General features: G+C 42.0%; 1 protein-coding gene across 24 annotated transcripts in view; it reads left to right on the forward strand.

Annotated features, from left to right (window-relative positions):
* The window catches only part of AAK1 (AP2 associated kinase 1), a 193654-nt gene that overhangs the window by 139226 nt on the left and 41399 nt on the right, over nucleotides 1-13029 (forward strand). For 13 of the 24 annotated variants that reach the window (XM_054474745.2, XM_063648623.1, XM_054474747.2 and 10 more), the window contains exons 14-16: nucleotides 656-888; nucleotides 2518-2675; nucleotides 4504-4608. In XM_054474745.2, the coding sequence (XP_054330720.1) occupies nucleotides 656-888; nucleotides 2518-2675; nucleotides 4504-4608 (496 nt within the window). Of the gene's footprint in view, nucleotides 1-655; nucleotides 889-2517; nucleotides 2676-4503; nucleotides 4609-7351; nucleotides 7390-13029 lie in introns of those variants that run through there. The other 11 variants (XM_063648624.1, XM_063648625.1, XM_063648638.1 and 8 more) reach the window with 2 other exon arrangements.

Consider the following 13029-nt stretch of genomic DNA (forward strand, 5'->3'; position numbering starts at 1 on the left):
AGAAACCCCCGTGACACGAGTTTGCCTGTTTACCTGTATAACAAACCTGCACATGTACCCCCAAACCTAATATAAAAGTTCAAAACAAACAAGCAGTAACATTTATTAATCACAGTAGAATTCTCTGACTCACTCCCAACCTGTGGTCTCGCTATGGCAGAGAGTGAGGGATCTCTTAGGAGAAATCATTCAGCTTAAATGTGTTTCGCTGGAGATATGTCTTCATTGGCCCTTACCTGTAGTGATAGGATCTATTGCCTGCCCTTTGGAAGCATTCTGAATGAGTTTGTATGTGACTCCAGAAATAGAAAGTGGTCCTTTATGATAAATTCTAGATCTTTACAGCTGGAATAGCTTCTGCATTCTTATGCTTTGAGCTGAATATGGTTAACATATGGTTACCCTGTATATTATCGCTGATGAAGATTGAAATTTATGTGTATCAGGCAAATACCATGTTGTTATCAGTCTCAAAGTTGCAGCACAGATTGTCAAAGCCTAGATTTTTCTTTCTGGCCGTTATTGATAAACTTAGCCATTTAAGTTTCATGTTAGTGCTTATGTGGCATTTTTTTTGTTGTTATGCTTATCTGTTTGTTTTTCCTTTAACTTTTTTTTTTTAATTTAATGAAACACTTTCCATCTCTCTTCCTAGCAGATTCAAGCCCCAGTAAGACAACAGCCAAAGGTTCAGACAACCCCACCTCCTGCCGTCCAGGGGCAGAAAGTTGGATCTCTCACTCCACCCTCGTCCCCCAAAACCCAACGTGCTGGGCACAGGCGTATTCTCAGTGACGTAACCCACAGTGCAGTCTTTGGGGTCCCTGCCAGCAAATCAACCCAGCTGCTCCAGGCAGCTGCAGCTGAGGCCAGTCTCAATAAGTCCAAGTATGTGGTGCTTCCTCTTTGTTGTTCTTACCTCTGTGGGCAAGGTCTGCCTGCGGCTGTTAGTGTGTGATTCTTTGCATAAGTGTGTAGATGTGTGTAATGCAAATACAGTGGTGTGTACTTGTGTTTGTTTATTTTTTTTCTGGCTCGTTTCATCTTGCATGTACTTGTGTTTTATGAGCAGCTGTGAATTTGTCTTTAGTGCATGTGCCATACTAATCTTAAGAAACCTTTTCCTACTTGGCCCACTGTTCTCATTCTCTCACCTGGTCCATGCTCTACAGTGTGTTTTCAGAACTCTCCATCTGACCAAGTCTCTCCATGCTGAAAAGTCTTTCATTGGCTCCTCATGATAGCTGAGCACACTGCTTAACACAGCAGGGCCTGTTGTGTTTCACAGGCAGACTTGCCACTCTTCACCTTCCCGAGCCCTTTGTTCCTCCTATGCCCTCTCCTGGGACTGCTGCGCTCCTCCTTGCCCACCTAGGGAATGTTCATTTATTCATCAAGATCCATGTCAGAGGTTGACTTTTCCTTGACCCTTCCTCTGATATGATGTATAATTTTTATCTGAACATTTTTTTGAGCTTATATGACATTGTATTGTCGTTAATTATTTGTATGTCTGACCGAACTGGTTTGTGAGTTCTCCAAGACAATGACCATGTCTTAGTCAATCTTTGGAAATCCAGTGACTGCTTCTGTGCCTGACAAGTAGATTTTGATCAGTATTGAGTAAATGCAGTTTCAGACCCTTAACTGTCTTGGAGCCATACACTCTAAAGTTAAAATCTTTCAACGAAGTGAAGAGAGACTTTATAAGAAAATTATATAATGATACTTAGATGCACAAAGTAGTGGTAACTGTCTTTATTTCTTTTTAATTGTGATGGTGGCCCTTAACTCTATGCATGCTGGATCCTGAGAGATGAGAGGCAGCCTAAATAGACCTCTTTCCTGCCCTTCCAGAGGTCAGTTATTGTGGATGTTATGGTGGTCACCACAAGATACACAAGTCTAAGAACAGGTTGCTTTTAGATCCTGAACTGAAACAACTTGCAGATAAGACTAAAAACCTAAGCAAGAGATTAAGGAAGTGGTGGGAGGTAGTGAGTCATGAAGGAAAGGAGACATTCATTTCACAGAGTGGAATGGGTATCTGCGGAAATTCTTCAGGTGCTGTGGAAAGCCCTTTTAGGAAAACACTGTGGGCTGGATGCAGTGGCTCACGCCTGTAATCCTAGCACTTTGGGAGGCCAAGGCAGGTGGATCACCTGAGGTCAGGAGTTCGAGACCAGCCTGGCCAACATGTTGAAACCTTGTCTCTACTAAAAATACAAAAATTAGCCAGGCGTGGTGGCATGCGCCTGTAATCCCAGCTACTCGGGAGGCTGAGGCAGGAGAATCGCTTGAACCTGGGAGACGGAGGTTGCAGTGAGTCGAGATCATGCCATTGTGCTCCAACGTGGGTGAAAGAGCAAAACTCTGACTCAAAAAAAATACTCTGGTGGAAAATGATGGTTTGACCCAGAAAATAATTTGATCCTGAAACAGAGAAAATAAGTTGACCCTTTTTGTTTTGTTCAACTTTTATATCTTTTTGTTTCGTGGGGGTGGGAACCTACCTAGGTCTGCAACCACCACTCCTTCAGGCTCTCCTCGGACCTCTCAACAAAACGTTTATAATCCTTCAGAAGGGTCTACGTGGAATCCCTTCGATGACGATAATTTCTCCAAACTCACAGCTGAAGAACTGCTAAACAAGGACTTTGCCAAGCTGGGGGAAGGTGAGTAAGCTGTGTCTTTTTTTGTGCTTCTTGATTATAGATTCTCTGTGCTAAGAAATAACCAGGAATAAGAAAGAATCGTAACTCTAGAAGGGTATGCATATGGAAACGTAGGCTTGGGCCTTTGCATAAGGCTTGATTTCAAAGTATGCATACAAGTCTGTTTTTATTTTTACCATGGGCCCTGAAGTCCTCATCTTCAGGAAATCCTGATCTATTGTGGGTGGTAGCAAGGAGAGTGTGATGCTTAGGGAAGAAACTTGTAGAAAAGGTTTGTGACGTAGTCCAGGATAACAGCATCAGGTATGGTCCCTCCTTGGAGGAGTGTGATGGTTCCCTCATCCTAGGTTGGTTTATTGTCCCAGAAAGTTGCCACTGCTTGTCCATGAATGTGCCTTCACATGGAGACTGAATCTTTCTTTCACTATAGTCAGAGTTCTGTATTACTGTACTACACAGAAAGATGATTAAATAAATAGAAGATATACTTCTGCCTGAAGAACAGTCTACTTCGGAAGGCAGGACACACACACACACACACACACACACACACACACACACACACACACACACACACACACACACACACACACACACACACACACACACACACACACACACACACACACACAGGCACATGCACACACTTTGGAACAAATTCTAATATGCATAATTCTAATAATTCTAATAATGTTAGAGAGTACTCTAATAAAAATAGTACTCTCAATGTAGATAAGGGCGCAGGATAAAGGAATGATGAGAACCAATTAAGTGGTATGAACTATTGGCCAAACATTTTGGCTTTAACTATCATTTTATAGAAATCTTTTAAAACTCCAATCCAGGTGTGGTGGCTCATGCCTGTAACTCAGTACTTTGGGAGGCTGAGGCAAGAGAATCGCTTGAGCCCAGGAGTTCAAGACCAGCCTGGGCAACATGCCAAGATCCTATCTCTACAAAAAATTTTAAAAATTCGCTGGGCATCCTGGCACACATGTGTAGTCCCAACTACTTGGGAGGCTGAGGTGGAAGGAACACTTGAGCCCAAGAGGTCGAGGCTGCAGTGGGCTATGAATTTACCACTGCATTCTAGCATGGGTGACAGAGTGAGACCCTGTCTGTTGAAAAAATTCCTAATACTTTCTCGCTTTTTTAAACAGAAGGTAGGGCATAGTACTTAACTTTTTTGGCAACTTTGTTTCATTGTTATGTGTACCAGTTATTATTCTGGACTGTAAATAGAAATACCTCTATAGACTACTGAAAATTGTAGTATTTTTGTACCCAAATAACTAGCCCCTGAGTTTTAATAATTTCCTCTCCCTTTTCTTACTGTTCAGCTGTCAGCTTTCACATTAAGCTACTGTCATTATGCTTGTCCCTCATAACGTCTCATTATTGCCATCTCCACCACTCCCTCTTCTCATTTGCTCTTCTAAACTGCTTCCAACATGGAAAGCAGATTATCAAACTCATTAGAGCTGTATAAAGTGAATAGATTACAAGTGAGGGCGGGAGGCATTAAATGTGCAGTTCCATAGTGTTAAGTACATTCACACTGTTGTACAACCAACCAATCTCCAGAACCCTTTTCATCTTGCAAAACTGATGACATGCTCTCTTTTGATTCTTAACAATTTCCTTTTTTGTCTCAGCCGTCCTCTCAGTTATTGCAATGACTAGACAAGGACCTTTGAATGTGTCGCCATAATGCAGTAAAAGTAGTCAAGTCCAGAAGTCAGTTCAGAGAATGTCCCTCACCTCTGCCATGTGTGTGTGCCTCACAAGATTCTGCTAGAATGAACTGAGTGGTGTTTTGTCTCTCCAGGCAAACATCCCGAGAAGCTTGGAGGCTCAGCTGAGAGTTTGATCCCAGGCTTTCAATCAACCCAAGGTGATGCTTTTGCTACGACCTCATTTTCTGCTGGAACTGGTTAGTATGGCAAATACCTGGAACATGAGGTTCACTGTTGTTACCTTCACACTGTTTTTCACTCCACAGATAACTCTAGCATGCCAGTGAAATCCAAATCCTGGCAGTAACGTGTATATATATATATATATGTTTTTCATGGTCTATTTAATTTAAAACTTACTTTTTTTTAATTCAAAAGCTTTCTGATCAAAAAGGGATAAAGATCTAGAACCACTTTGAATTAAAGTGGCAGGACAGTCTGGCAGTAATATGCAGGACTTGTTCTCTCTAGTCCACAGGCATGTCTTAAACAAATATTTCTAGATTTAAGAAACACCCAGTGTTCATTGCTTGTAATTTCTTAGGTTTCTGAGATGACTTGAAGAATTTTAAAAATTAAATGTTCTGTTATATCTAACACTCCCCTAAACTGTGTGTGTGTGTGTGTGTGTGTGTGTGTGTGTGTGTGTGTGTGTGTGTGTGTGTGTGTGTGTGTGTGTGTGTGTGTGTGTGTGCGCGCGCGCGCGCACACGCACACGCTGTTGGGGAAAAGGAAGGAGGTATTTTTTAATGAGACTTCTAAAAAAGGAGGTAGGTTTTTTAATGAGACTTTGTTAAAAGTATAGAAGCAATCATAAGAGACAAACTTTTCCCTTCTATTAATAAAAAATTATACATTTTGATTATATAAAAGTTAGTAATTTATAGAGAAGAAAGTTAAAATTCTCCATGACCTCATGACCAAGAGATAGTCTAGGGATACTATCTTGATGTCTGTTAGAGGCATTTAACCTTTTGAGAGTCACAGATATCTTTGTGAATCTAATGAAAGTTATAGGTCTCCCTGACCAGCATACACATGACCACAATTTTATTTTTTGAGATGGAGTCTTGCTCTGTTGCCCAGGCTGGAGTGCAATGGCTCCATCTTGGCTCACTGCAACCTCTGCCTCCTGGGTTCAAGTGATTCTCCCGCCTCAGCCTCCAGAGTAGCTGGGATTACAGGCACCTGCCATCATGCTCAGCTAATTTTTGTATGTTTGTAGAGACGGGATGTCACCATGTTGGCCTGGCTGGCCTTGAACTCCTGATCTCAGGTGATCTGCCTGCCTCGGCCTCCGAAAGTGCTGGGATTACAGGCGTGAGCCACCGTGCCCGGCCATATGACCACAATTTTGTAGACTCTTTGGCCCCCTGCTTGAGACTCTGAGACTCTGATATGCATCTTCTTTTTTTTTTTTTTTTTTTTTTTGGAGATGGAGTCTTATTCTGTCACCCAGGCTGGAGTGCAGTGGCACAATCTTGGCTCACTGCAAACTCTGCCTCCCAGGTTCAAGCGATTCTCATGCCTCAAGCCTCCCAAGTAGCTAGGACTACCGGTGTGTGCCACTATGGCCAGCTAATTTTTGTATTTTTAGTAGAGATGGAGTTTCACCATGTTGGCCATGCTAGTCTCGAACTCCTGACCTCAAGTGATCTGCCTGCTTCGGCCTCCCAAAATGCTGGGATTACAGGCATGAGCTACCACGCCCAACCTGATATGCATCTTTATAGTCATATTTTGAAGCCTAATTTTTTCACTTAATGAACCTGGCACATTTCTCCTACATCATTAAAGAAGCTCCTAAAATATAATTTTTTTTTTTTTAAGACGGAGTTTCGCTCTTGTTGCCGGGGGCAATGGTGCAATCTTGGCTTACCGCAACTTCCACCTCCCAGGTTCAAATGATTCTCCTGCCTCAGCCTCCCGAATAGCTGGGATCACAGGCATGTGCCACCATGCCCAGCTAATTTTGTTAAAGTATAATTTTTAAAAATTATTACAGGCGCGGTGGCTCATGCCTGTAATCCCAGCACTTTGAGAGGCCGAGGTGGGCGGATTGCTTGAGGTCAAGAGTTTGAGACCAGCCTGGCCAACATGGTGAAACCTCGTCTCTACCAAAAAATACAAAAATTAACCAGGTGTGGTGGTGCACACCTGTAGTCCCAGCTACTCAGGAGGCAGAGGTTGCAGTGAGCTGAGGTCACAACACTACTTTCTAGCCTGGGCAACAGAGTAAGATCCTGTGTCAAAAAAAAAAAAACAAAAACAAAACTTCTAGGATACACCAGATGTATGATATATCCTAGTGTATTTAACCAATTGCATCTTTTTTAACATTAACTTTATTTCAGTATTTACTATTATAAGTACTTCATCAATGAATGTGAGCTTTTGAAAGTATTCTTTATAAGATATAGAATTTGGCATGCTTCTAAAAGTGATCTTTTTAATTATACTGATTAGTATCTACCTTTAACCTTATCATATATTCTTTCTGCCTGCTTTCTTTAGGAATGTTAGTAGTTTTTCTAACCTCATACATTTATTTCTGAATGGCACGTTGTCATTTCATAATATTTGATATGTAATACTCTCTTATTCTTATTATCTGGATGTTTTTAAATAGAAGTTTCAATTTTTTCTTTAACCAAAAGCTACTCAGGTTATGTTTTCATTGCACTATGACCAATATGGCCTGTGCAGTCTTTGCTGTAAACTATACTGAAGGGCTGTCTGTGGCCCAGTTTGTTATTCATTTTTAAATGTGCTCTGGAAATTAGCAGTTTCCATGTCAATAAATATTAATCTACAATATGATTGTTCATGGAAGAATGGTAACATTTATTTAATATCCCCCTTTATGAATATTTACATTGTTACCAATTTTTCACCATATAAATATTCTTGAAGCTAAATTTGTGTTTATATCCTTTACAGTTTCTCTAAGATAACTTCTAAGAGACTATGTGCTAAATCAAAAGTATGTATATTTTAAGGTTTTTAATACATATTTTCAAGTTGTACTCCAAGAAAGCTATATAAATTTTGTTTCGATTAATAGTGAATGAGAGTCATTTTCCCTGCCATTTCTCCACCCAGCCAGCACAGCCCAGGCCAAAGACTGTAGACAGAGAACCTTATTTTTATTTTATTTTATTTTATTTATTTATTTATTTATTTATTTATTTATTTATTTATTATTATTTTTTTTTTGAGACAGTTCTGCTCTTGTTGCCCAGGCTGGAGTGCAATGGCACAATCTTGGCTCACCGCAACCTCTGCCTCCTGGGTTCAAGCGATTCTCCTGCCTCAGCCTCCCAAGTAGCTGGGATTACAGGCATGCGCCACCACACCAGGCTAATTTTGTACTTTCAGTAGAGACAGGGTTTCTCCATGTTGGTCAGGCTGGTCTCGAACTCCCGACCTCAGGTGATCCACCCACCTCAGCCTCCCAAAGTGCTGGGATTACAGACGTGAGCCACCGCACCCAGCCAGAGAACCTTATTTACTGACCCATTTTTATTTCTTTGAGATTGTATTGTTTGTGTCCTTTGCCTTTTAGATTCATTTTGTAAGCATTCTTCATATGTCACATATTACCTTTTCCTAGAAAATCATCTGCAGTTTTAAAATTTTTCATTAAAGTACAACAATATATATATATCTTTTAATATCTGTGTACATTAATTTTAATTGTATGTATCTGTGTTCCTCTTTTTCTTGGTGACTCTAGCTAGAGGTTGGATGTTTTATTATATTTTCAGAGACAACATTTAGATTTATAAAATCTTCTGTTTTCTTTTTTATTCTTTAACTTTTGGTTTTGTCTTTATTACATTCTCCTGTTTGTTTGTTTGTTTGAGATGGTGTCTCGCTCTGTTGCCTAGGCTGGAGTGCAGTGGTGGGATCTCTGTTCACTGCAACCTCTGCCTCCTGGGTTCAAGCAATTCTCCTGTCTCAGCCTCCCAAGCAGCTGGGACAACAGGTGCATGCCACCATGCCCAGCTAATGTTTTGTATTTTTAGTAGAGACGGGGTTTCACCATATTGGCCAGGCTGGTCTCAAACTCCTGACCTCAGGTGATCCACCCACCTCGGCCCCCCAAATGCTGAGATTACAGGCGCGAGCCACCTCGCCTGGCCATTTTCTTGTTTTTCTTATATTTGGTGATATTACGAGGAACACATAGTAACATATTTTAAAATTCTTTTTTAAAAAATGAAGTACTTGGGCCGTGAGTTTTTCTTCACAATCTGACAGTCATTTTCACCGAGCACAAAAGTGGGGAGGGAGGCTAATTATAATCTTCAGGGAGGCTTTGTCATGTGAAAATATTCCAATGTCCTCTTTTCTCTTTCTCCAGTTGCCTCGCTTCAACCTTTGAAGATTACACTGTTTATTGAGAATGCTTTCTAATGAGTGTGTATTTCCCTAGTAAAAAAAAAAAAATGGAGTTGTGTGGAGCTTAACCATAGCTCATAAATCTTCATATGATATTCTCATTATTATTTTGGAGTTATGCTTTTCATCATTAAGTAGTTAAAAATTTTTGTTTCACTTTTAGCTTTGTTTGTGTAAATTTTATAAGTATATTGATATTTTGGTGAAATTTGAAAATGTTCCAAAACCAGTTCATGCTGCTTGAAGTTTGATGTGCCACATAGTTGACTAAACATACCAAATGTGTAAAGCATTGACTGTTGTCCTTGAAATAGAACATCATAATGCTGATTAGCCATGGACCTGGGTAGGATATAGTTTGTCTAGAAAGAGGGTCACAGATTAAGCCCTGAGAGTCTTTGCTGCCGAATCCCAGAATTTGGCACAATGTTTGGCTCCATACAGACGTGTTGAATGAATAAGAAGGGTTGCTTTGTGCCAAAGCTTAGGACCTTGGATTCAGCAGCGTTAACAATCGAGGTCCCTGATCATTTTCCATCTACTCACCCTACCAACCCCAGTTTTAATGCCTAGTTTTCATCTATTACACATGGTTATGTTTCATTGTTTGTTAGCTGTTTTTTAATGAGGTTTATTTTGTTTTTGTTTCTGCCTTTCCACGACTTTATATTTACTCTGAAGGCTGCAAATGGTCGCGTGTGTGTGTGTGTGTGTGTGTGTGTGTGTGTGTGTATATATATACATTTTTTTAAGGGACTTAAAGGCACAGCCACAAACACATATTTGAGTAAAGTTATGACAGTAATAACACTGAACATATATCAAGCACATGAGGCATGTTAAACCCACTGGGTAAGCGCTTTTCTTGCTCATTATCTCAGGTGATCCTCACAAAGACCACCTGCCCAAGGGCACAACTGGAGAATGACAGAATAGAGATTTGTACCTGTAGCCCAGCTCAAAAACTGTAGTTATAACCACATCTCAGGAATCTTATAAACCAGCAACACTAAGCTTTTACAAACATTAAAAAGTGTCTTCATAGTTTCCTCAGTTTATCTGGTCTTTTTCTATCAACATTTGATATTTTCCCCTCTCTCTTGTTTGCAGTGTAAATGTTTCTTTTCTGTGACACCTTCATTCTTTACAAATGAAAGAAAATTATGTCTAGATCCCAGGAACTCATTTGCTCTCGTTTGTACAAAGGGCAGGATGACATCATTTTCTATAAATTTTCTAACTGAACTCAGACTGTTTACAGATTTTAAACCTTCTGACTGATCAAAGGAGAAACTAAGCAGGAAATGTCATAATGGGTTCGGGAGGATGGCACAGGGCTATATTAAACATTTGTATGGTAAAAGCTGCAAAAATGACAGACTGTGTCTATACATTGGAGGAAAAACAGGCAAACATTTAAAACTTCACATGGTGCCTCTTTATTTTCATATGTTTTCCTGTGTATAATTTACACATGTTCATTTATAAAAATGTGGAGAAATGAATAAGGCCCAAAGAAAATAAAATCTTATAACCCCACCTTGAGAGAAGAGCATTTGCTGACATTTTACAGTATTTGTATCTAAAATTTTATTTCTGCACATAAATTTTTTTCACATATGACTTACACCATGTATTCAGTTTTGCAGTTTGCTTTTTTTCTTTTAAATATGTTTCATTGTGTCATTTTAAAATATTTCAGGGACTTAAAAGCAGTTATTTTATCCTTCTTTTCCTCCTTCTACCTTTAAAGAAACTTAGTTTAAAACATACTTTAATAACAAAATTATAGAGACTGAGAACAGAATAGTGGTTTCCAAAGAATAGTAACAGGAATAAGTGGTGGGTGTGACTACAAAGGAGTAGAATGAGGAGGTCTTTGGTTTCATGGAACAGTTCTGTATCATGATTGCAGTGGTGCTCATTCTAATCTATCCAGAGAATCAAGTTACAAAGAACTATACACACAGGTTGGAGGAAGTGAAGGTCCCAGAGGGAACTAGGGGCCCCAGGAGGGAGTGCTTTAAAGGCTGAGAAATATGGTCTAAATGAGGAGTTGGGGGTCCTAGAAGAAGGTTGAAGGTCCAAGAAGTTGAGTGTTGGAAGGTGTGAGATTAGGATCCCAAGGAGTGTTGGAAGTCGAAAGAAGGGCTGAGGGTTAGAGAGTGGGAATTCAGAGTCCAAAGAAGAAAAGTGGGGTTAGTAGTGTGTCAGTGGGGTTGGAGGGGACCTTCCCTCCCATCCCCACTTCCCAGGGCAGGCCTGGAGATGAAGAGGGCAGATACTCACAGTCCTGAGTGTTCAGTGTGCCAACCACTGAGCTGGGTCTGATAGCAGCTGCTGGCACACTGGGGCTGACCGGCCACTGGGTAGGACATGGCTGTGGAGGTGATGGAGGAGGCTACCCACTGAGGGGATGTCACTGCACCTCCCCATTCCCTTCTGCCACATCTGGGCATTAACACCCCAGTCTGTCCCTGTTGCCCTTGCCTGTTACCCATCTAGTTGAGCTGGGGCTGGGAAGTTCCTGCACAGCTGAGGAATGGTAGGCATCACACATGCCGCCTCCTCCATATCTGGGCCTGGGGCACTGGGTTCCCACATTTCAAGGGCCTCTGGAGTGAAAGCAGGCGCCATATGTCTTTGAAGCCAGGATGCAAAGGAGGCGGCCAGATTCCGGGGACTGGAAAGGTCGCCGGTCCATCCAGCAGTCCCACCTTTGCCTTCCACTTTATCATGCACCTCAGACTACATCTTGCTGGCCCTGAGGAGGTAGCATTAAGGGTGGCAGAGGTGGCTGCTGTGACAGTGTCAGAGTCTATTCAAGAGATGCTGGGTACTGAGTAGGTGAGGGCAAGGGACTGGGGCACTGGGCTCTCGGGGGTAGGGGAGGTAGGGAGAAAGAGGCCCGGTCAGCCACTGACTATGAGAAACGTGGAATAGAGGTGGGTGGGGTGGAAACTCTCCCATCTCATCACAGCTGCCCAGTAGAACCCAGAGCATCCTCCTCATGCCAGAGGCAGAACTGGAGAGAGACCAAGATTCAGAAACAGGTAAAGTCCAAGACAGGGAAAGAAGGAAATCAGAGCCAGTTGCCCACAGAGATGCTGCCAGTGATGCCCACACATGCCCAGCACTTTGACTCCTCCACAAGCCCATTTTACAGACAGAACACTGAGGCCAAGAGAGGTGAAAAGAAATGTCCCACATTTGATGGCCCAGGCCAAGGGGATTAGTAGAGGGGATGCTGAGCCCAACGATTTCCAAATTCAACCCAGCACCACTCAGGCTGAGAAGGAGGGATTCAGGGGTCATTGAGAAAGACAGGGATGTCCAGGGAGTGAGATGAAAAGAGGCAGAGAGATATGAGTGTGGTGGGGTGGGGTGGGGTGGGGTGGAGGGAGAACAGAGCAGAGGGTGCAGGTGGGGTCCCAGAGCCAGAGGTATGGGTGACATTGGCACTGAGGGGAGAAGAAAAGAACAGTAGACACATGCACAAATAGGGCCATGTAACAACTGGTGAGCACCGAGGAGCCTAGGGCCGCGGTACTGTGCCGGAGTCGGTGATCTCAGGCTACAGTTTATATAAGACATCACCACTGGGGGAAGCTGGTTGAAGGGTTCACAGGACTCTATGTGCAGGAACTTCTTGTGATTCTGTATTACTTCAGAATAAAACGTTTTTTAAAAACCCACTTTATAGAAACAAAATGAGGCTTTTTTCTTCTAGAAAGACAGCTGACAAACAAAATGAGATTTTAATTAACGAACAAACTGAATACTGAAATGCAAAGTAAAGAATGATTATGTATGGCCGGGCACGGTGGTTCACGCCTGTAATCCCAGCACTTCGGGAGGCCAAGGCAGTTGGATCACAAGGTCAGGAGTTCAAGACCAGCCTGGCCAATATGGTAAAACCTCGTCTCTACTAAAGATACAAAAATTAGCCAGGTGTGGTGGCAGGTGTCTGTAATCCCAGCTACTCGGGAGGCTGAGGCAGAGAATTGCTTGAATCTGGGAGGCAGAGCTTGCAGTGAGCCGAAATTGCACCACTGCACTCCAGCCTGGGTGACAGAGCAAGACTCCGTCTCAAAAAAAAAAAAAGAATGATAATGTAAAGCTGCATGTGGTAGTGCATGCCTGTAATCCCAGCTACTAGGGAGGCTGAGGTGGGAGGATTGCTTGAGCCCAGGAGCTTAAGTCCAGCCTGGTTA

The sequence above is a fragment of the Pongo pygmaeus genome, chromosome 12, assembly GCF_028885625.2.
Source record: "Pongo pygmaeus isolate AG05252 chromosome 12, NHGRI_mPonPyg2-v2.0_pri, whole genome shotgun sequence".
NCBI classification, from domain to species: Eukaryota; Metazoa; Chordata; class Mammalia; order Primates; family Hominidae; genus Pongo; species Pongo pygmaeus.